The sequence below is a fragment of the Melopsittacus undulatus genome, chromosome 1 (genome assembly GCF_012275295.1).
Source record: "Melopsittacus undulatus isolate bMelUnd1 chromosome 1, bMelUnd1.mat.Z, whole genome shotgun sequence".
NCBI lineage: Eukaryota > Metazoa > Chordata > Aves > Psittaciformes > Psittaculidae > Melopsittacus > Melopsittacus undulatus.
The window spans coordinates 74,071,495-74,096,653 of record NC_047527.1 but is presented as its reverse complement, the minus strand read 5'-3'; the positions used below and the strand labels follow the sequence as shown (position 1 = coordinate 74,096,653).

Below are 25,159 nucleotides of genomic sequence, written 5' to 3'. Positions count from 1 at the left end.
GGTTTTATAAGAGCAAGTAGTGATAGGACGAAGGGAAATGGATTTAAACTAAAAGCAGGTAGATTTATATTAGATATGAGGAAGAAGTTCTTCACTGTGAGGGTGGTGAGGCTCTGGCACAGGTTGCCCAGAGAAGATGTGGCTGCCCCATCCATGGCAATGATCAAGGCCAGGTTGGATGGGGCTTTGAGCAACCTGCTCTAGTGGAAGGTGTTCCTGCCCATGGGAGGGGGTTGGAACTGGATGTTCTTTAAGGTCCCTTCCAAGCCAAACCATTCTATGATTTTATGATATATAAAAGCCATGCTGATATAATGATATTACTTCATATCTCTACGCTTGCTTGTCTTGAGATTAATCCAGTTTTGGTACCTGGTTTCATTTTATGCTGTGCAATGGTCTTAAAATCCTTGCCCAAAGAAAACAACCCCTTATGATCTATAATTATTACAGTTGTACAAAATATGTACAAAACCAATATCAAATGAACACAGGAGCAGTAATAGCAAGTAAAACATATATGGAGGAGGGAAATGCATAGATGAGAGTCAAGACCAGGAAAGCAGGAACAATTAGTAGCAACATCAAAGGTGGAAAGAAGTTAGTGATCAGCATGTATTGCTTAGCCTGTGGCAAACACAAATCCTGCACAGGCAACCAAACAGGTGTTCCCTTATCCACCACAGGAAGCAGTTACTGAAACTCATTAGAAAATGACAGTGACTTACAGTAGCATTTGTAGGAGCAGAACAAAGAAAGGCTTTTGGCATCTAAACCTACCAGGCAAAAGAACATCAGTAAATATTGTGTCTGTAGTATGGGCCAGGAAACAAATTCACCCACATCCTCAGGCAGTCTGATAAACCACTCACCCTACTTGTGCCTTAGTGGCATGCCAGCCAGCGCTCGCGCGCTGAGCACAGTCAGAAGTGCCAAGAGCTGCATCGTTCTGGGATCTGCTGATGCCAGCTTGTAAGCATAAGCAGTGTGTAGATGCAGCCTTGAAAAAAGAGGTAATTGGCTTGTTAGCCTGTGTAAAATGATGTATATGGAACTGAAAATTTTGGCAGGTATTGGTTTGGGGTTGATTTCTTTTGTTGTACATGCAGTTTACATAGCTCTCAATAAAGTAGGATTTTTGTGACTTCTGTGGTAACGCAGAATAAGGAGTTGTCCCCTTTTTTTCATTCTGGCCTTATAAATGGAGAAATGCATATTCTGAGTTCACCATGAGAGCAGAGAGTAGTGCACATTCGTGAACAAAGAGAAAGCAGAAGGTTGTACTTTCTGGTTTATGACAGGGGAGGTTTTGGCAGATAAAAAAGACCGTCATAAAATTTCAACCTTTTTGACTTTCTTCTTAATTGACACCTGAGGCAGTGCTAAACACATTCTGAACTGGCTCAACTCAGAGACCAAATAGACATTTTCTTTTGTGGACAGAAAATATGTAAGCCTGTCAAAGGTCAGGAAAAAATGGAGTTCCCCTTTGCACAAGAAAAGGTAACCTGTTTTGTGCTAGTAGTTAAGTTCCTAGAACAACACAATAGTGTAATAGATCTCCTGATTCCTTTTGTATTAGATCCATATATCTCTGAATAGTTTTATATGCTTCATATAAAACTACCTTCAGAAGCTAGTAGGTGCTTTTTTAATTGCAGTTTCTATTTTTCAAGAATTTAATTTAGGTCTATCAGAAGAGATCTTTCTGTTTTTTTTGATTTCTGATAATGCATTCAGCTTCCATGTGAGTCATGTTTGTGTGATGTCTATAGCCATCTGATTTTACTTCCTAGAAATAAAAAGGGAACATATTAGTTTAATGCTATCAGTGGCAGTTTTTAGGCTGTGCTAGGCACAGAGGGTGACTAGGAACACTTGACATTCACAGTTGGTGTTCAAAGATATAAAATACTTAAGAAAAAAAGGATTTATTATTGTAAACCACGTTCTTAATTTACTTTGCTTTTTTCTGTAGAAAAGCATATACTCCATTTTAAATATAATTATTCTCTGGAAAAGGGGAGGTTGATAGTGAAACGCAAATTTTAAAATAACAATTATTTTTGCCAAAATTCAGCATTTCCTGAATTTTCTTCTGAGTTGGAGCTTGGTGTCTGTGTCATTGCACACAGTGTCTCCTCCTGCATGCACTTTCTTCTTGTGGTCACATTCAGAAGTCCAGTTCAGGTACTGTTCTGTTGTGGTTCCATAGTCTGGTCTTTTCAAAGGAGCAAACTTCTGCTACAGTGTTCTGTGATTATGCCACTCCAGGTATTGTGTGCCACCTGCAGAGTTCACAGAAGTAACACTGTCACCACCAGCAAAGCATGCCATTTGTGGAAATAAGTGATTTATATTCTTCATATAATTCACTTTACATCTGCCTTAGGCCACTGATGAGGGGTTTGGGTTTTTTTGGCAGGAACATCTCAATGAGGTGTAACAAGTGCCAGCAAAAATTTTACTGTCAAAAGAGCTCCAAATCAGCCTTAGATATCCCTAGATGAAAGGCCAAGGGATATCCTTTTTCCTCTTTGTAACCTCCATAGTGTAGAAATGTAATTTAGTTAAGATCCTACTGCCCAGTTTGTTCCTTTGTTGTTTCTCTCTATTGCTTCTACAAAGCACATCATCCTAATGGCCGATGATAAATTATCTCTTTCAGAGGCTATCTGATTTCGATATCTGTAGAGTTTAGCAAGCAATTTCATAGAATAAGATTAATCTTCTGCAAAATAAGTTGTTTAATCTTGGGGTCATTTAAAAAATTGCAGTAGTAAGTTATCCTTAGCTTTAATCTAAATTTAGGATAGCTTTTTCTGTTAAAAAAGCACACACACACAAAAAAAGCAAACCAAAAAAGGGAAAGCAACTTCTGTGTTCTGACCATAAATATGTATCAGCCTATGCTTGCTCAGTGCATGTCTTTAGGTCTTGTTCTCTAGCATCTTCATTAATTTCATTTGTAAAGGAACTCCCAATTTTTTCCTACTGTCAAACATTACCAACTGTTGCTTATGAAAGAAGATCTGGCTGTATTACATTTCATACACCTGGAGTAATGCTATGCATGGTATGGTACAGAAAGCAAAACATATACTATCTGAGTAAATAACCCTGAAGTCACCCTATTATGCCAGGATTGCGTAGGCTTTGCTATGTTATTTTGTTCCATGAGTCTGCTAGTATTTCATATTTGCAGCATATTTCCAAATTTCCAGAACACTTTTATGTAAACTCACTGGAAATTCTATTATCTTTATAATATACTGCCTACAATTTTTTGCCATAAAAGTTATCTATCCCTAAAGGAATTCTTTCCTGTTAAATATTTCCTTATTAAGCTCAGCTACTGAAGAACTACTTATTTCTCTCTGGTTTTCTTCCTGTCCCTCACAGGTGCACAGGTGGTGAATTTTAACCACCTGGCAATATTTTGCGAGTGCTGAAATTTCGAAGCATGATTTTCCCAAACACTGAGAGATTGCATTTGCCATTCTGTAGTCCTAGTTTAATTGCACAGGGATCCCTCTTATTTGGAGGCACTTCATTAGTGTTACGCAGTAGGTTGGAAACCTGTCCTCTCTGAATTAGATATTGGTGCTATTCCCACTGCCCTGATTCTGGGATTTCAATATGACCATAAAAAAAAAACAAACAAAAAAAAAAACACTTTCAGTAATCAAAAAAGAACCATTTACTCTCAGGGCATATTTATAATTTAGATAATTCTTGAATGAAAATGAACTTTTTTTACATTTCTGAATACATTCCACCAAATCCTATTTTCCAGTACCTAAGAATAGGTTCTATAGCCCTTTTCTGTACTTGCAGGTAGAACATAGCCCTCTTAATGATGGTAGAGGATGGTATTGCATATAAATTACTTCCCCTTTTTTGTAAAACACATTTGTTTTCTGTGTACTCATTTAAGAATTGCTGCCTCTCATCTAAAGGGATGTGCTTGTTTCCTAACAAGAGAGCTGCTTGTGATTTAGCAGATAAAGTATTATCGTGTATTTCTTCATTCTAAGTATGCACATACCCCCACATGCACTTTTCCGAGCTTTATTTACTACTAGGGTATAAAATACCTTTGTTATACTGTAGGTTTGACATGCTTTTCTTGTTAAGTGAAGGTAGTGATATATTTAATATATGCTGGAAGGTAGTTCTTTAAATACTTTCCTAGTACTGGTCCTGGATTTCAAGGGAGAACGGGGGCAATGCTTATTACCATTGTTACATCATAGGTACTTGTTCTATTCTGTTTGATATGACAGAATCATAGAAAAGTTTGTGTTGGAAGGGACCTTAAAGCTCATCCAGTTCCAACCCCCCTGCCATAGGCATGGACACTTTCCACTGGGCCAAGTTGCTCAAAGCCCCATCCAACCTGGCCTTGAACACTGCCAGGGATGGAGCAGCAACATCTTCTCTGGGCAACCTGTGCCAGTAGCTCAACACTCTCATAGCGTGAAGAATTTCTTTGTACCTAATCTAAATCTACCTGCTTTCAGTTTAAAGCCATTCCCACTTGTCCTATTTGACTAACAGTTGGCTTGAAATTCCTGCTTTCCCTATAGAATCTGTTTGACCAGTTGTAGCTGCCAAGATTAGCATTTTTGCCAAAATTAAGATCTGCAGATCTTGGGGTTTGCCTTGGTTTAGTATTTCCTTTTTCTTCCTGTTTATAAGAGATCTTATTTTTATGATATCTACAAAGGTCTCTTATCTAGTTCCCAGGGTTTTAACTCACAGTAGCCCCCTGCCTCCACTGCTTCCAGAAGCACTTTTTGCACTTTCCCAGAGACTATAAACTGAGAAAGAGATGAGAGACCTCTGTACTTAAGTGGGAAGGTGGCTGTTCCTTGCCACCCTCTGAAGCACTTGCAGGACCTTCTTTACTCTCACTCAAGTCCTCCACTTTCCAAAGTCATACTAAGTAATTTCATCAAGAGGGAGTTTCTTCAATGAATGTTTCTGGTGACCTCAAAAATAAACCATACAGCAATGTAAGCAAGTAGCCTAAACCAGACAAACAAATCTTACTTACCCTTCTAATTTGGAGGGAACGTTTACTCCTGGTCCAAGTTGGATAGGCATCTTAATTCTGTGAGCAGGACTTGCAAAACAATATACCGGTGAGAGGCCAAAGAATGTGCCATCACTAGGAACAAGTCCATCTTTATCATCCCCTCGTCTTTACTGTCAAATACTGTGGAAGGACACCAAGAGCTATCCCTGGTTTTGTTGTTCTTACTTACTTCAGTCTAGTTCTAGGATTCCCCAACATTCCAAATACAGTTTAATGTTCAGAAATTGTATGACCACTTTACAGATGCCTGACCTTATCTTTTATTTCATTACATCTTTTTTAATCATCCATTCCTTTTTACAAGTGGGCACTAAATAAAACCCAGCTTTAGGGCCAGTTAGCAACTACTTACTATGGGTATGCACACTTAAATGACCTAGCAAAAATAGGAGGTTGTGGAGTAGGAATCAATATTTCACATTGAAACTAAATGACCTCAAAGGCAGAGGAAACAGTAAGTGATTACTTTTTGGTATTTGAAACTCTTAATTAGGCATATACTAACAGTTAGGAGATGCTTCCTCTTGCTGGGATGTGAGGCACCTCAACCTATTAACTGTATAAATGAATGTTTAAAGGACATTAAGGAGTTTTGCTGGTGTTTCAGTTGTTACCCAAATGAGCAAAAGCAGGTTGAAGATGTGTGAAGTGATTAATTACACTAATTAAAACCACTTTATTTACACTTACTCTATAATTTATCATTACTACTTCTGTCAGTTGATCGAAGGTGAGTGAAGTGTTGTTTATAATTGGTATGGGAGCTAATTAAATCTTCGTTTGAGCATGTTTTGGTCTATTTCCTTTGTCAATTAGAAATGGCATCCCAATAAATGACCAACCAAATGTTAATGTCTAACACAATAGTAGTGCTACATTTTACTACTTACTTGGAAAAGCAAATGTGTCCCAGTAAGCCAACTGACTTTAAATCTTAATGAGAGAAAAAAATCCTTCCCCTTTCACTTGCATGATATTTTTGTTGGGAACTTCACAGGAAAAACTAAGTAACAAGCATGCAATTGGCTCATGGGGACTGACCAGGTGTACATTTCTGTAGTTTGCAGTGTAGTTATTTTAGATTTAGAATACTGAAGATATCATGCACTTATCTTGTAATAATACAGTGCTGCATGTAACTTTCATTATATGGTAATTATTTTATAATTGAACAACTAGCAGATAGTGTATTATTGAATACTTGTTCCATGATAAGTTCTGCTCTGTAATATAATATGTTAGTCCTGTTTCGTAAGTCAGCCTTTTTTGTTTGTCTTGAAGATTGATGATGCCATTGCTATAGTATCATCTTGAATTGTTCTGTGCTGTGAGGCTACACTTTGTGAAGTATTCCCTGAGATACTGTAGTCTGAGGATTAGTAAACGGGAATTACTTTTCAGATGTTTGACTGGAGGACACTAGGGATAGGCTGTCATTGATCTCTCCGCAGGGAACTATTTCTTTGGTTTCTCTCTGTGAGTTCCTCCTTTACAAGAATCCCACATACATCTGCTGTTTAGCTTTGTGACCCAGTAATGGTGCTACAGTATATGATAGAAAAAATATAAAGTTCTCCAAGTTTATAATGGAGTTGATCCACAGATTCCTACTACCTTAACTGGCTTTCCTGTAGGTAAAAATATCACAAATACTGATGGTACTTAAATCCAAGCAGACTTCAGATACTGTGTTTGTTTTTAAATCCTCACTCATGATCTAGTAATATTACAAATAGCAAAACTTAATAGGATGTGCTTCTTTGTCCGCCATCTCTAATCAGTATAAGAAGGGTACCTGACACTCAGCACATAGAAAACTGCTTAACTTCTGACACTGGTAAGCTTCTTAGAGCCCAGGTTCCTACTGGATTTCTTACATGGAATACTTCTTTGCTTATGACCACTATGGGATACAATTCTGCTACCCGAGCTAGAAAAGGCCCTACCCTCTGGAGGAAGGGAAGAAAACATATGATGACTTGCCAGCTCTGATTCCCAAACAAGTTCCCTGTCTTTTCAACTACTGTTGGTTCCGATGCCCATTTCTGTAATCTCTCACTGAAGCTCCAGTCGGCATGAATGACTGGAACAAGAACTGGAATTCATTGAAATGAAATTCAGCACTGTGCTGACGCACTTTGGTCTTTGTTTCTTGCTTCCTTCTTTTTTCTTAAATGTAGTCCTTTCTCTGCTTAATTTGGGTATCACTCAGCCCCAGGCTTGTGGATTGTAGTGTGCAGCTGAGCATTCAGCTTCTTTTGGGGTTTGCTTCCAAGCAAGCGGGGAAACAAAAGCTACATGCTGCACTCTTGGAGTTTACCAATGGAGTTTTGAATCCCTTGTTGTCAATGGAGGACTAGCTGAAAAAAAACCATGCTTTTAAAATTTGGAGCAGTGGTGCTGATGCAGTTGGCCTGCTAAATGTTTCTAACAATATAGCCACTCTTTTACCTGCATCATTTTTGCTAAACATTGATTTTCTGCTATACATTCAGTTGGTATATTTTCTTGGTCAGCACACATCACTTTAGTACACTTAATATCTTAAAAACTGATTTGACTGCTACTGAAATCAGCAAGTGTATTCCAATGGAGTTGAATGTAGTAGCCTTAGCCATTGACAATTTCTAAGCATACAAACATGGACTCTTTGGGCCATTCTTCAATGTGTATGTTGGATTGTTTGATGAAATACAGGCATAAAGTCAGTTGCAGAAGTGAATATTTTTTAATGCTGAGGAACAGGGTGTTATTTAAAAGCAAAATACACTTTTTCACACAGTGGTAAACTTTTATTTTAAGTATGCTGCAAAATGTGTTTTGAAAAAAGGAAATCTAAAGCACAATCTAAATAGAGAAATCTGGTAAAATACTGATGGAATCTTACTGTTGCATTACCACTATTCTTTTTTCTTTACTTACTGGTCTGTAATATCTTGTCACTTCTTGCATAAGAAGTATAATGTTTTTGTTGCCTCATCAAGCACTGATAGAGCTAGAACAGCACATGCTGATACTGAGACAAATTCTGCTGTTCTGAAACCACCATATAAACTATTTTTGCCTGCAAACACTTGCTGTTCAGGAATAATTTGTTTTTTTAAAAAACACAAAGCTTTAGGTTGTGATTCTTTTTTCCTTTTTTTTTTTTTTTTTTTGCTTGGGTCATTTGGGTTTGGATATTTTTTACTCTGAATGATGGAAGAAGGAAGAGGAGTTGGTGTCTGAGGAGAGCAGAAACAACAAAAGGCAAAAGATGTTATTTCCAAAGAAAATACTGCTCTTGAAAACATGAGGACAAATGTTTCAATGAACCTCATTTTTTTCTCTCTTTTTGAGCCAGCCATGGATGCCAATAGTAACCTGGATTCTTTGTGTCACTTTGGTTTCCTGTAATCAACGGTTACTGCGATGTCCTTGAATTAATAATAATCTAATCATTTAAGACCACTCACTTCCTTGGTTTGGTTTTTAAATAGCAGCACTGCACCTTACTGTAGCGTTGCACATTGTATTGTTATTCAGAAAGAAAAACAGTGGTCCATGAAAATTCCTGCTAGCAATGCCCCATTGCTCACAAAAATAGCCCCAGCTGCATGTGCTGGAGCTCATTCTGCCACCTTTGCCTCCCACTTCCCTGATTCCCCCCTTGACAGAAACAGATAGATGCCGTGGAAGCTCTGCTTCTGGTATGGCTCGTGATGGAGCGAGCCTGTAACTCACCAGTTTACATTTATCGCCATATGCAACATACTAAATGCCATGAATCAGCCTGTTCAGCATAATGCCAGACTATTCTTATTTTGTTGAATGCAGTATGGCAGGAAGGTAGCAAACATGAGATTCAGTGCTGCTCTCTTTAGTGGTAGGACTCAGCATAGGGCCAAATCCTGCACTGCATATGCACCTCTCGCCGCTTTACTTGAAGTGTGCCAGGTACTCTCAGGTTCTTCAGATCTATTAAACTATTGGGCTTTTGAAAGAGAAAAATAGTAGCCATATAATAGCCAACATAACTGCCAATAAGAGGGGTAGGTAATATAAACTAATTAAAAGAGCTTCTGCAAGAAGCCTGCCTCCTCCCTCCACTGTGTGAATGGGTGACTTTTCCTGAAAGTCTGCCATGCCTGCCAGTACCTGGGTCTCCACACTGCAAAGAAACCTCCTGTTTCCTACTTCTGACTCCTAGACAAGTCCTCTGCTCTGCATCACCTCTGAAGTTTAATTCTGGGTTGCCTTCATGATGTGGGCATGTCCTTCATCCTTTTCTGTGCTGTTTTTGCATGGTTTTCTGTGTGGTCCAGTGGCTTTGCCCAGTTTAAGGGCACTTTGTGTCCCTAACAAGATGCACACCCTCTCCCTCTCCTTTGAGCTCCTTACTGAGCTTACTGGTTACAGCAGTCAAGGTGAGGAAGATGGGGAGCTTTGCACACTGCCCTGCTCCAGGTTAAGAGGAAGAGCAAGGTATTTTCTGCAGTATGTGATCACCAAACTGGAGACAAAGAGTTAATTACTATAGCCTGCTCCATCTTTTGAAGTTAGTTGACAGTGCTGTCTCTTACAGTATGGAAGCTCTGGCTTAATTCATAATCATATCTGTACTATTTAATTTTATACAGGAGGAAAGTGGCACTGACTGAATCAGTGAAATTTTGGAACTGTCCATAATTTAGTATCTGCTAAACTAAACCTTACGAAGCTGGAACTGTTTGTTTTTAAGCTTGTTTTAAATTAAAGATTTGTAGTTAATTATGTCGAATTACGGGAATAAATAAGACTGAATTGTTCCAGCGATCCCCAGTGCCTAACTTAAAGTAGAATATCTCCAACTGCCTTAACACTGCTGATGAAAACAAATGAAAAATAGTTTCACAAACACCTTCTTATACCAACACAAAAGAGTTTAAATTTTTGCCAGGAAGAAACAGTAATTTGTTTTCAAGAGCCGTCAGCATACACAAGTACAAAACAAACCTCTTCTGGGTGAGCTGTGGGCTCCTCAGGAGGTTTGTTCTCTCCTCCAGATTGAAATCTCAAAAACGTTAATGAGAAAAGCTATCCATCTTTTCCCCATCAGACAAGGTAGGACTGCTTGTAGTCCCTACATTCTGAAAAAGAACTTGTGTTTTTTCACGATCACACTCACTGATCTCAAATGTATCTTGTAGTATGTACGCTTGGTTTAGACTTAGTTATTTACAGGTGAGCCGCCACAACTCTATTCCACATTTGCTTGAGAAATGCAGGCTTCATTAAAATTAAATATCTATCTCACTGTCTCTCTCCAATGGCTTAGTACTTATTGAAATGCATGTATGTTTAGTCGTTCATTACTGCTTGTAAAGGTGCAAAATGAAAACTGCTATACAGTAGTTAGTGAACTTAAACCATGTGCTCCAAACTTTTTACTGAAAATATTTTTCAACACTTTGGGTAAGTTTCTGAAAGTGCATGGAAGTGTCTGGGTTCAATGGTGCAGGGAACCTATGTCTGTGATTCTAGCTGGCTATGTGAATCCCCTAGTGAGCCATAGTAATATGAAACAAACACTTGAAGGCCAGATGCAGTTGAAAATCTAAACATATTGAGTTCATAGCATGTGATAGTTTAATCATTATTTAAGCTTTAGAAATGTCACAGCATAATTTCAGAATGAGTACAAACACTTCCTTGCACAAAAATTGCTTTCTTGCTGCAACTTTTGCCCTTCCTGGGACAGTTAACTCTCTTGCAAATTTTCTGAATTAAATCCTCACTTGATCACAGGCTTCATCACTCAGTAAAAATCCAAAATATTAAAATAAAATCTGCAAATATATTTTAAAACTAAGCCTGATTTTCTTTCTTTATGCTCTAAAACATTAAATAAAAATCTGTGAAAATATTTATTTCATTAAAGGAAAAATTTGCAACAAAACCAGTTAAAAGGAAATGTTTAGTCAATCCTATTTGCGGAGTCAGTGAATGGAATCTTGGATTCACAAGCACCCATGCATGATTAAATTCAACTCTCCTATGCATGTGATACATTTTTAATACCCTCACAGCATACATGGAGCCCTGTCTCCTTCTGTACTTGTGAGGAAAATACAAGGACCAGAACTTACTTTCTGAATTTGTCCTGTATCCAGAAAATTCTGATGAATGCAATTGACTTTGCAGCATAAATTGTGTTGATATGTAAAATAGTGTCATAACCCCAGTCTACATTTAGAAAGAATGCTTCCACTTTACATAGCTTACTATGTTTTGTTTGTAATAGGAACGGTTCGGGTTGGGGAAAATATCAGTTATAATGATTCTGCCATTTCTGAGAAATAGGCTAGGGATAAAAATGCTCTCCGTATTAATTTTTGGGGGCGTGTTGTTTGCACATTTTTTAAGTAGGATCTTTTTGGACCAGCTGTACATCCTCATAGCAAAGACTGTAAGGTCATAAAATTTGACCTTTGTATCAGGAATGTACTGGGAGTTATTTCTGGTAAAATTCATTGGAATTGTGCCATTGTGGGTGTTTTTTAAAACTGAACTTTTCACATGTTCTGTAGGAGCAAAATCAGCATAATCATTTCACATTCCTTAAGGTTTGTGTCACCTTCTATGCTCTCAATGAGCTTGTTAGTGCTAACCAGATGATGAACCTGTCATTCCTGTAGAGCCACTGAATATGTTCTAGATGATAGCTGTGGGGTTGAAGGTAGAGGTCTTTGCAACTCATGAAATGGCCAAGGCATTTCTTTTGTCTCCTCTTGTATTTCACTTACTAGTTCTGGACACCATGGAAGAGTAAGCTAGTTTATTGAAAATTAGAAGTAAGGGATAGGGAAGGATTAGGTGGGTATTCTTTAATGTGGCTCTTCATGTATGGAGACAGAACGAGTTCACGATTAAAAGTGTTTGTTGGAGGTCTAAATCATGCAACAGTGTGGTGCAGGAAGAACCTTTCCTTGTCTGAGATATGCTCTTGGAGCAAAAATTGGGGAATTAACTATGGGTATATCATAAGCTTAATCACTGGTAAATGAACCCAGTGTACATTAGAACATGCTTTAGTTTCACAGAACAACTAAGCAACTGTGGAAGGTGTCACTGTTAGTGCTCCTGACATGCTGTTCAGTCTGGCAGCCCCAGTTTAAACTCACTGCCTGCACTTGGCTCTCCCGGCACACAGTGCTGTGATGGGGAAGATAAGACAGGCTGACAAAACAGTCATCAAAGATTCACTCACGTCAGGGTGAATCCTACAGAATGAGAGAAGCTATTAATATTTTAAAGGGTGCCATCCATCCCTATAGGCACCAAAGTATTACATCACTGTGTGTACAGGACAGAATGGCAGTAATGAATAGATCTAATGTGCTGAGAGCCCAGGGAGGGACAAGTTAGCATTTCCCATGCAGAACAACTGGATATAATTAAATGAAATAAACAAAGCTTATCCTTAGGGCAAAAAAAAAAAATACCTAATTGACTATTCTGAGCTGCAAAGCAAGACTGTATCAAATAGTATGGTTGGGTTTGTTTAGGCTTAAAATTTCTTCACCAGTCAAAACCATATGTTTTTTTTTGCAAAGAAATGTGATCTGTAGCTTGAACACAATAATAATGATTGAGTGATAAACAATTTGATGTATGTAATTTTAGTCCCAAAAAGCCAAACTGTGAAAAGCTGAAGCCACATACATCTGGTAATTTTGAGGCTCACTTGACAGAGAACACAGGTATGCTCTTTCACTGAGACTTTCTGACTGCTCTCAAATCCTGTCCCCACAGGGCCCAGTCTCCTCTCCCAGAGTGCGCTCCAGCTCAATTCCAAACCTGAAGGGTCTTTCCAGTACTCAGCCAGCTATCACAGCAACCAGACCCTCGCCCTGGGTGAAACAGCGGCTGCCCAGCTCCCGGCCCGTGGCAGTCAGGCCAGAGGTTCCATCCAGAGCTACAGCCAGGTACGTGTCCTTGCACCTCGAATTATGCAAGATATCTTCAAGGAAGCAGAGCTTGTTGGTGCCCACCAGCATATGAATGTCTGCCTTTACTTTCTATCTTATGCAGTGCATCTGCAACAGAATGAATATCACCTTGATTTTCATAACTAAACTTATTTTCATAACTTGACTTGCATAGTAATTGTGATTGAAAAGGAGATTTACATGACAGATCCTTGCCTGTATATACGGGTTGGTGATAGAATGTTTTAAGCACTTAAGTTTGAAAATTTCTGTGACTGCTGATTAGGAACCCTAATTAAGGTCTAGGACCTCCCTGCGTCGGTATGAGAGTATTACTGAAAGCAGTTAAGTGCCAGCAAACAAAAACAAAGCCAGGCTGAGATGAGATGTGAAAGCTGCTTTGGATACCATGCATCACCTGGTGTCATGGCCTAATCCCAAGCCTGAGAATCATTTTTTGCCTTTTTTCCTCTCATATTTTAAGACAAGAAACTTATCAGAACTGCCTGTATGTTTCAAAGATCTTGAAAGATTGTTTCAGGTATTTATGAAAACTTTATAAATCTGGTTTCCTGTCTAAAGGATCCCTCCTGGATCTGACACACAACCCTCTCACCCTTCTGTGCTTTCAACTGTTACATCAGAGTTTCTCACTGGAAAGTTAAACTTCAGTTTAGACAAAAAATCGGGAAACTGTACCTACATATGCAAAGTCTGACTTATTTTCAAGTCAGGTTGTTTTCTCTATTTAGATGTAACCACCCCAGCAAAGCAGACACGGCTCAGTGTGACACAGGGACACTTTATAATTCAGGATCTGTAGAAGTGAGTAGCATCTGAATTTTGAAACCTTAAATTGCTAAGAAAATTCAAGTATTATATAGTCATTTCACAGTTTGGGGAATATCAAGAGACATACAATATTCTGTTCTCTCAATTTGCTCAGAAAAGCTCCCTATCCTCCTAAGATTGAAAAATGAAATAAAGCACAGTTAAATTTAATTTCAAATTGGGTAGGTACTTTTTTCCTTCTATAAAGCCAGCCATATGCTGGGCTGCATCTAAAGGAGCATGAGCAACAGGTCGAAGGAGGTGATTCTGCCCCTGTATTCCACTCTCATGAGACCCCACCTGCAGTACTGCGGTCAGCTCTTGGGGCCCCAACAAAAGAGGGACATGGATGTGTTGGAGTGAGTCCAGAAGAAGACCATGAAGATGGGGGACAGTTGGACCTGATGATCTTGAAGGTCTTTTCCAACCTGGTTGATTCCATGACTCCATGATCAGGGGGCTGGAGCACCTCTCCTGTGAAGACAGGCTGAGAGAGTTGGGCTTGTTTTGCCTGAAGAGGAGGGTCCAGGAAGACCTTAGAGCAACCTTCCAGTACCTAAAGGGGGGCTACAAGAAATCTGGAGAGGGACTTTTCAGAAGGGCATGTGGTGATAGTACAAGGGGAATGGCTTTAAACTTTTAAAAGAGAGTAGATTTAGATTAGCTACAAAGAAGAAATTCTTCACTCTATGAGGGTGCTAAGGCACTGGCACAGGTTGCCCAGAGAAGCTGTGGCTGCCCCTTCCCTGGCAGTCTTCAAGGCCAAGTTGGACAGGCTTTTGAACAACCTGGTCTAGTGGAAAGCGTCCCTGTCCGTGGCAGGGGGGTTAGAACCAGGTGATCTTAAAGGTCCCTTCCAACCCAAACCATTCTGTGACTGTATAATAAGGGTTTAAGATGAGCCTGCACAGTGATAAAGTCGCAGGGTTTTTCTGTTTACCAAAGGGGACCTCCCTGATATTCTTTGGGATTGGAGCCAGCTGGAGAGCAGGATTCCAGCTAGAAAGAAAAAGGAGACTCTAATATCCAGTTCTAGCCTAGGCAGATGTCTTCACGAGTTGTGTTTTGTGAAAAGCATCATACCTTGGGGGTTAGCCTGAAAGGGTATGATTCATTCTTCAAGGAGGCTAGAAAACGTAAGATGATGGAAAAGGAACAGTTATGAGAACAGAGCAACAGAAACAAAAACAAAGGAGAAAAGGGAGGGGAAGGAAAAAGAATCATTTTTTTTTTTTTGAAAGGCAGGAAGGAAGGAATCTTTCTCAGGTGTGAGATTATCTGGCAGTTAGAAGTAACAATATTCTTAATGTAAGTTTATCCTCCTGATAGAAAAGGATGAATTTATGAAGGGGAAAATTAATTATCTAAATTTCTTTCATTGAAATCTCAGTGAACAGCCATTGCTTACAGCTGAAAACCTCTCATGAACCATCTACTTTGCAGAAAAATGGTTACCTTCAGAAAAGTAGCTAGTAAGTTTTCTTGGTATGAGTAGGCAGGAAATAGGTTTTCTTCCTCTGTTCCTCCAGATTGTAGTGTAGATGTTACTGCAGGAAAGTAACTCAGCATAATTTTTCATACCGTCATCCTGCAAAGGGTGCTTGACAACCTGGGTCAATTAAAATGTATCCTGGAAATATCAATTAACTGCCATATAAACTACGAATAGATAAAAAGCATATAAAGGTGGTTTCAAAAGAGGTAAACAAGAAGAGTAAAAAGTCAAGTTAAAATTGAAAAGTTCTGAATATGACCATTGTTGATCCCACAATTAAGGAGAAAAAGTGTCAATACTTGGAATCGTTTTGCTATCCCTATTATAATTAAAATAAGCCTCAGGAGTCAAAACTGCTCAGATTGTGATAATTTCCTTTGATATTTCTGTGCGAGGAATATAGCTATCTCTGAACATGAATGATAGCCCAAATGCATGGGAAAAAAATGTAAATAGTCCCAAGGCCAGCTGTGACAGCAAGAACAATTTCTGAAAATGCAATTGTATAGAAAAGAGAAACTAATTAGTCTTGGGACTTCCTGCATAGTGCTGCAAAGTGCAATCTAACATTTTTTGTCAATTTGGAGGACTTCATTATAGATCACAGAGTTTTTCTACTGCTTTGAGTACTTTAGAACACGGAACTTTTATCTTCTAAATGCTACTGGAATAGGATTTTTTAGCAACAACTGCTTCTCTGGCAGGGAATTACTTTGTTTCCCACTTAAACCAGCTCTTCAAATTTAGTGTCTATATCCTGATGCATCCTGTATCAATCAATTAAGGTTATTTGTGAAGAATCAGTAGTACTACAAAATGTAGCAGATTTTGCAGATGAATTGCTCAAATGTGAATCTTCTATTTGAACAATGCCATTTGTGAGCAACTGATGGATTGAGTCCACTGTTATCTGGAGAATGGTCAGCTTATGTTATAGATACTGTAGGAATGTAAAGCATAGCATGCACTCCAGATAGTGTTTTTCCAGATGCTTTGACTTTATTTGCAGGGGCAGGGAAAAGGAAGTGAAACTAGTTTACGTTTCTGGATGGTCACTTTTTTAGCCTGTGGTGATGCTCCAGCCTTTTCAGAGGCTGGGGTAGTAACAGAGGTAGATCCTTACTACATATTATCCTATTTCTGAAGCTTCTGGACTGATCAAGCTGGAACAGAATTTGAAAATCCTTAAAAATAAAAAAGTAGATGGAAAGCAAATGTAATAATAATTAAAAAAAAAAGCTTTCAAAAATCATGTAATGGGTAATTTCTAACTTGTCTCCTTTTTCCTACAAATCAAGTCATAAGCTTGTCATTCTGCCACACCTTACTAGCTCTATTTAGAATATTATCAAACGAGTGCAAGTACATTTTTCAGTTGTCAAGCAAAAACTCCATTCTGGCCTTTTTCTGTTAGACTCTTGGCTCTTCCCGCCATCAGCCATCTGTGCCACAGGGTGATAGGCTGCTTGATAACCTACCCAGACAGAATCTAAAATGAGGACTTTGCTTTTGGTAGGATGTGGCAGATTATGATGCGTTTGAAACTGGATTCCAAATATGGACATGAGAATTCTTCTGTCATGAAAGGAAGCAGATGAAATCTTAAGACAAATTACTCTTATTACAACACTCACAGAGAACAATTTACTATTATGGCTTATGGTAGTGAAGAACTGATCAGCATAATGCTGGTTTGATACTACAACAGGTAAATAATGATTGCAGCTTTTATTGCTGCTTTTAAACCAAGCCTGACCATCTCTCAACACTCTGAAAGGATCTCACATGACTCTGTGGCTGTATGACTACAATGGTATTACCTACCTTCATCTATACATATGAGATTAGGGTCAGGTAGGCTGATGAATTTTCCTCATAGTGTTGGGGTGTATTTTGCAAAGACAGTATAGCCATGACCTTTGTGATAAAATCAGGAAAAACAGATGGAACAGGCCACATTGGAGGGACCCAGAGTTATAGTCTGGCATCTATTTTCATGTAAGTGTACTTGAACATAGGTAGCATCTTCCTAGTTAAGTCAGGAACTTGTAAATGACAGCAAAGCGGTCCTGCAGAGGAAGACAGGTGCTACCAAGGACTGAAGTCTATATCCCCAGGACTAGAAAATGCGAAGCATTTTCATACCCTCATCTGCCCTTTGTATAAAAGAGTGTTGATACAGGCATTGGACAAGAGCAGAGTGATACTTTCAGTGAAGCCATATGGAAGATTCTTGGGGTTGACAGAAGAAAATAAGCCCTCAATAGACTGGCAAGTCTTGCAGTCACTGAAAATAGCACAGAGCATGACTGAAATTGTGCAACAGGGCTGGACCCTTCAATGCATACCTGTGACTCTCAAAAACACTATTAAGGATGACCAAGTTTGCTGCCAAATCCAACAAGACCCACCGATATTCAAGAAGGCAAAGCAGCCTGGAGGGTTGTCTTCTACACAACTTGAGCATCCATTGGAAAATCCTCCCTCAAATCAAGAGAATGGGTCCTCTCATTGGCCACAGTATACTCCATATGACTATGTTCATATTGAACAGATATGACCTTTTTTGGGATTTTAAGGGCCAAATGATTCCTGAAAGTTCAAAAAGCAAAACAAGCTGCAAGATGGTGCTGGAATTTAATGCTAAACTAAAAATGCTTGTTCATCCAGACATAAGATGGACATACAGACTTACTCAAATGTAACACATTTTTTCAGTTTCTTCTGTCAGAGAAGTATACAGGACATTGAGCACAAATTGTTATTTCTTTAGGGTAACCGGTATCATGATTCAAACTCCCCAGCATTTTACTGGAAATTATATCATTATCTCATTCCCAAGAAATTACTCTGAAGCCATTTCTGTTCTTAGTTCTGTTGCTAAGACTCAGGGTTGCGTTAACAGAAGTTCTTTTCCTTAACACCTTCATTGAATTACAAAGCATAGATGCACAAAACCTACCAGTTTGTGTGTGCCTAAGAAGGAAGAGTCTGAAGGGATTTTAGATGACGTAGCAAGTAGATCTGCTGCACTAACACATTCATAATGGTCATCTTGTTGTTGACCAAGACTTCTGTTACTCAGGTTTTGCTGGTCTTACACGCCATTTTCCCTCTGGGAGCAATCTCCAAGAATCAACATGCCAATATGTCAGTAATTAGCAGCTGACTCCAAAGTCTTCCTGAAGCCGTCAAGCCATCTAGGATTTTATAACTCCTTACCCATGCAAAATTTACATCAGAATAAATAATTCAGCACAGTTCTTTGCCCCTCTCAATTCCATGTCATAAAACAGAAATCTCATTTGCAGTCATTCCATTTATTTTTGTTAAAGTTCTGATTTAGATTTTTAAATGGAATTTTAAAAAAAAAACAAAACCAAAAAAAACTATCCTGAAATTTTGTGCATTAAATGTATGAATTAAGGTAGGCTAACAGCTGTTAGACTGTTCTCTAGGCTACTATAACCTAACTGGACACCCTCAGTAATTTTCTGTAGATCTCATTTTGTCTGTATCTGCAGAGGATGATCTTTCTCATCAGATTAAATGGGAAAGAAGGTATTTGCACAGGTGTATTGAAGTTCTTACGGCTTTTTTCACACATTTCTGCTGTTAAAAAGAATATATCAGAATCCATCTATTAGGTCCAAATAAGCAAATCAAGCCTTCTTCTCTTTTGAATATCAGAAAAATTGTATCTCTGAGTCTTGGAATAGGTACTTACAGGGCTGTAATAAGAAAGTCCTTGATCTTTTTTCACATCTATGAAATAGGTTGATGTGGGAGGATATAACAACTAGAAAGTATATCTGATCTCAGTTTATTAGTTTAAACACAGTTTCATTATCAGGTTAACAACAATAATGGAAAAATAAAGGAAAAATACCGTTTTATTTCATTCTTCCACATGAAATATAATGCCACATTGCAGGATGAACAGCGGCATGTCTGCATGGTTGTCTTAAGTGACAGGGAGAAACTGAACCACATTTTGCCTCTGAAAACATGAGTGAAGAATGCATCTGTACACTTGGCCCTTTAAAAAAACAGAAGAACCTCACAGTAAATTTAAGACAGGTCTGAGATTAGTCACATCCTAGAAAATACTGTGCGCTAATGTTTTCACTGCAATCTGTTCATCCAAAAGTTCTCTCCTTCACACAGTGCAAATGCTTTGCTTTTTAGGAAGTGCTATACACTGTGTTTTTAATTAAGCATTTAATACTCGTGTCCCAGCACTAGACCTTCTTCCCTCTAACAAACAATTGTGAAAAGGGATTTTTTTTTAATTGGTACTTGCAGAGAGCCTGCAGCTTCATAGATTTATTAGGAACATGGGATAATATTGGTTTACCTGAAATTAATTACACTGAATCCTTGACACCTCAAGCAGTGTAGAAGTAGATTAGAAATTTTGTCTGCATGATGACAGCTCTTGCCTAAAATCATTATCATCAGTGACAAACTAAGTTACCAGTACATTAGCAGTGTGTTGCAGAAGACACTGATAACAATTCAGAAGACTGTATTTTGGAACACTGTTAAATACTACAAAATACAAAATTGTTATGCCACTTAACAGTCCAAAAAGTAAAATGTATTCATAGATATCAATTGATAATGGAACTGGTTCAAACAACCTTTCATCACTTGTAAAACCTGCTCAGTCCACATTGTCTTCAATCTTACCAGCCTAATTTTGTTGTGTGAAAGTTGTTACCATACAGTTTAATCCTGGAAAATGAACTCTGCTCCTGTCAAATACATTACTGGACAGTCAGTTGCAGATTAGCCCTTCTTTCCAGTTTAAAGCAGAGACGGTAAGTAGCTCAGCATGAAAGTAGCTTTTAAAATTGATGTCTCCCAGAGTTTGCCTTCCTGGTTTTTGTAAGAAGTCTTTCAAGTGAGAATCTCGAGTTTGTTGGCCATTTATGACAATTTTAAAGCTCTTACTTGATCCTGTGGTGTTTGTAACTCATGGCCGCAATCAAAACAGTCCAGCTCAACAGCATGCAGGCCACTTGCATCTGTCATCACCTTCCCCACCCAGGACTTACCCTACAGAGCAAAGCCAATGAGCTTCAGGTCTGGCCATGCTCCCTTGAGACACCTCAGTTCCGCAAGTGCTGGGTGCTGCCACGCTACTAACAACTGGGAGCAAAGCACCAGGAGAAGCCCCACCTCCGAAGCCATGCTTTTTCTCCAGGTCTAGAAAAACGTGTTTTCTTTGCTCAGATGCAAAGTATTTAAGATGAGGAGTTGGGCTTCAAAAGTACAAAAAAGAAAAGGACAATTTCCAGTAACACATAGGAAGAACACATTTCTGGCCTTTTGAACCTCATTTACTCTTTGTTCTAATCGGCCATTTATCTTGGCCTCAGCTCCTGACCAAATCCCTTATTTGATATCATAGTAAAAATAAGTTACATACCCAAAACAGTACTTTTGTTTACTGTTTACTTGTTTGTTGTTTTTTTCCTATAGGATGCTACTAGAAAAGCCGTTGCTATTTAAATGTGAAACAACGCTGCTATTGTTGTATAACACCTCTTTGAATTCAATCACAAAATTCATTATTCAGATTTTAAAGGATTTTCTCGCTAAGGAAATCAGTAGCCCGGAGGTGTGTGTGTTTGGGTGAAGCACTGGTCAGACCAACTCAGGCTGCACTGTCTGCTCCCAGGATCTGGGAGCGCTTTCAGAGGTTTCAAGTAAATCCCCTGCATAGCCAGGAAGAAAAATAGTATCTGTAACGAGAGTGCATCTAGTAACAGAGCGCTGAGCTCCCGCTCACTGCGGGCCGCAGTTATTAGAGGATTTTAATGTTCCCAGATCACAGAAGATCCCTTGAGCCCAAGATCCCCGATAAAAAAGGAGAGCCTCCTGCGTGTAAGGGCGAGCCCCATCCTTCGCTGCTCCAGAAGCGGCTAAGGAACGCAGCTGAAATGTCTAATGGGCAGCATCTACCAAGGGTTTTCGCTCTTCACTCCCCAACCCCCCCTCCCGTTACTGGGCTTACGATGAACTTTGCGAAGCCCTGCCCCCCGCTGCCGGTCCCGAGGCCAGCGGAGCAGAACACTCCCGCCATACGGGGGCAGATTCCCCGCTGGATGCGGCTCGGGAGGTGTCTCCGTGATCTCCTTCGGGCCGCCCAAATAAACGCTGTTTACCCGCTGCTCCAGGGGGGTACGGGGCTGCGGCGAGCCTCGCGGTGCTGCCACCGGCTGAGGGGGACTGGGGAGAAGCGGTCGCGCACTGTCGCGCCGCCGGCAGGAGCGACACCCGAGGGCGCCGGCTGTGTCTGCGGGTTAGGTGAAGTGCCTCTCCTCCCACGGACACCGATGGCTTGCTGTGAGGAAAATCACCCCATCTAAGCCCTTTCCGTAGTTCCAGCCACTCTCTACCAGTGTATGCAGAATAAAAGTTGGGGGGCATTTGTTTATTTCTCTAAGTTCAGGCTCACCCACGCCTGGTGGAGGGATAGATAGGTGTGCGGGTGCGTTTCAGAGCACGAGTCCCCCGGAGCCGTGTGCCCGACAACCAGGTGCCGATTTCAGCCGCGACGAAGAGTTCTCACACCGCTCCGCCCGTGCTGGCGGCCGTTTTCTCCTCAAAGGCTGGAAACACTTTAGCAGAGTAACGACTCCCTTAATCCCGAGAGCGCCGGGTGCCGGCTCGGTTTTTAGTTCAAAGATGGGGCTGCGCTCGGCTGGGGACTCCTCCGGTGAGCGAGCCCCTCGCCCCGCCCAGGGCAGGGAGGGCCGGTGGAGCCGGGCCCGCTGCCGCCCGTCCCCTGCTGACGCCTCTGCCTTTCCTTCCCGCAGCAGGGCCCGGGGGGCCGCGGCGCCCACCCGGGCGGCCCGGAGCCGCCGCCGCCGCCCGCCGCCCCGCAGCCGCGGGAGCCCTTCGCACCCAGCCACGGCAGCGCCTTCCACCTGCCCGAGCCCCAGCACGCCGCCGCGCTCTACTACGCCAGCTCCACGCTGCCGGCGCAGCGGGTGAGCTCCCCGCTGCCCGCCCAGCCCGGCGGCTCCCCCACCAAGCTGCCGCGGGCCGGCTCCGCCGCCGAGGGCGCCGCCTACGCCGCCGCGCAGCGCCTCTCCTCCCCGAAGCAGTCCCCCAGCCGCCTGGCCAAGTCCTACAGCACCAGCTCGCCCATCAACATCGTCGTCTCCTCGGCGGGACTGTCGCCGTCCCCCATCCGAGTGACCTCCCCGCCCACCGTCCAGTCTAACATTTCCTCCTCTCCTATCCACCAGTTAAGCTCCACCATCGGCACTTACGCCACCCTGTCGCCTACCAAGCGGCTGGTTCACGCTGCCGATCAGTACAGCAAGCACTCCCAGGAGCTGTACGCCACCGCCACCCTGCAGAGACCCGGCTCCCTCGCAGGTAAATCGCGGCCGGCAACGCTTCGGGGGAGGGAAAGTGGGATGCACGGTGCCTCCGCGCCCGCGGATGATGGGGAAACGGGGGGGATCGGCGGCCCCGGTGTGTCCCGGGGCTGCCGGCCGAGGAGGAAGCGGAGCGGGGTGGGTTTGGCAGAAGAGCGATTTGGGGAGCTGGGGGTTTCATCCCGGCAGCTGCGAGTGGGGAGAGGCAGGCTGCCTGCAGGCTGCTTCAGGAAACTACCTCGCTTCTCCCAGCGCAACCCGGTGTCGGGCAAGGGTGTCGGTGTCGGGAGGGTGCGGGGCGGGCAGCGCTGGGCGCTGAGCTCCTTCCTCTTGCCCACGGATCGGGTGGGGAGTGTGTTACTATGGTGAATCCCTTCTCTGCCGCGATTAAAAACTGTGGGCCTTTGCAGAGAAATCGTTCTTCCCCGGGTTTACAGGCGGTTCTAGGGTATTTGACAAGTTTGGGGTTAGTCAGCAGGAACTCCCGGTGTACCAAGTTGTGCCGGGTAATAGGTAGCGGTTATTTGGCTCCGAGTGCTCTTTAGGGTATAGGCTGTATTTAATATTTCTGTAACCGCAGACTTTGAACAGATCCTAGAAGTGAGATACTGGTACGCTGTTCCTAAACCATCTCTGCTAAACTGAGCATCCTTCAGGGGTGGGTTTTTGTGTTCTCAAAATTCCCAGTTTCATTGCTATAGTAACAGCTGCTATGCTCATATGTTCTCTTGTGTGACATAAATAGAATTGAAGATAAATAGGATACATAAAGAGGTTTGGCTGTGTATACCAGGCAGGTACACAAGTTTCTTACTGGAAATCTTTCCTCATCCCCCTTTCTTCTCTCACCCATCTCTTCTCCCCTCCTCCAGCACTTGTTGGCATTCTATATAAATAATTCCAATGTGTTTAAACATACGGATTAGATTAAGTGATAATAAAATAGAGTATTGATGTATCTCCTTATAGGAACTATTTGATGGAGTTTTCCTGTTTAAAGGGTGGGGATTTAAAAACTTTTTTTTGTTGCTGTTCTCATAACACTATTTTTCAAGTTCAGAATTTGAAGAGAAAGTATCACTAAATGCTGCCAAAATCTAGATCTCAGGACACATCAATCTTGTTGTCAAATATTCAGTCTTAAGTTACAAAGTGTTTTATTTAGCAATTATATTAGTATAACTTCTCCCCTCTGTAGTCCAACACACTGTTGGCCACAGTATTAAACATGCCTTTGTAGAGTGGAAACAGAGTTACCAGCAACTATGTATTGCAGGGAATTTTGCAACTTCATCCTAAGAGTTGTCTGAGCCTAAATAGGCATAGAGTGAACTGTCAGCATCAGTGGAACAGAGGATAATTCAGTTTAGAACTTATACCTATGGGTATGAGCTGCCAGCATTTCTCTGATTTTCTTTGCCTTTGTTCTAGAGTATAAGTCTTTGCTTTGGGAAGTTTCTAATAGGCATGGTCCATATTTTTCTTCATGTACTTTTAGCATTGGAATTTGTATTGTATGGGGTTTCACTTGTTGGAGAAGGCATCTTCTGTATCCTTGCAGCATAAAACCTGTGATATCGTAGTCAAAATTTGCTCTACAGGGCGTAAGGCCCCACAATAATGATTCTTAAGTGCTGCAGTGTTAGAGAAGTTGTTTGTCCTAGGCTCAACTCAACTTGCAGTGTTGATTTGTACTTCTTTGGGCTCTTTGGGTAATAGTGCTTGGACAGGCATTACTAATGGGGTTTTCTACTCTGATTTGAATACATGTTAAGAAACTGGCATTAATTTTCCTGGATTGCTTTTAAATAAAAGCATTTGATAACATTTCTTCTGCATCTTGCATAACATAGGTACTTCCCTCCCTGCCTCTTTTTAGGACCCACTGCAAGGAGTCGCTTGTCATTGATTTATGGATTGGGTGAAACAAAAACTTACAGATATATGCATTTAGGAAATGGCTGGTGTATTTTTATGTGAATTTTAGTATGGGAGGGGGCTAGTAATTGATCATTTGAACTTGCCATTCAGTTTGTAAAAATCGGCAAAGCAGCACTAACTTTTCCAAGTGTTGTGCAGATCAGAACAAACGTTATGAGCTTCTGAGTTACTGTGTCTCACAGGGATTTGCTTTTAAGATACGTGATAAAAATCTCAGTGTCTTATTTTATTACAAATGGAAAATTCTGTAATGTGAACAAGTATTAGGTGATTTCTTAAATGCCATCTCTGCATGTCTAAGTGAAGCAACAGTATGTTAGTAAACACCATGTGGTTTCTTTCCACAGTGGTGACATGCCTTTCAAGTAGTCCTTGAAAGGAGCTCCATCACATGACCCATTCTTTTGCAAGTTTCTTATTGTGTGCTCCCACCCATACTTTTCCA

At 40.9% G+C, this 25,159-nt stretch overlaps 1 protein-coding gene across 2 annotated transcripts in view; it reads left to right on the top strand.

The window, feature by feature from the left end:
* Window positions 1-25,159, top strand: part of CTNND2 (catenin delta 2) — a 646,172-nt gene that overhangs the window by 348,092 nt on the left and 272,921 nt on the right. Inside the window, exons 6-7 of one of the 2 annotated variants that reach the window (XM_013130147.3) lie at window positions 12,875-13,047; window positions 22,639-22,771. In XM_013130147.3, the coding sequence (XP_012985601.2) occupies window positions 12,875-13,047; window positions 22,639-22,771 (306 nt within the window). Of the gene's footprint in view, window positions 1-12,874; window positions 13,048-22,206; window positions 22,772-25,159 lie in introns of both variants that reach the window. The other variant, XM_034063316.1, reaches the window with a different exon arrangement.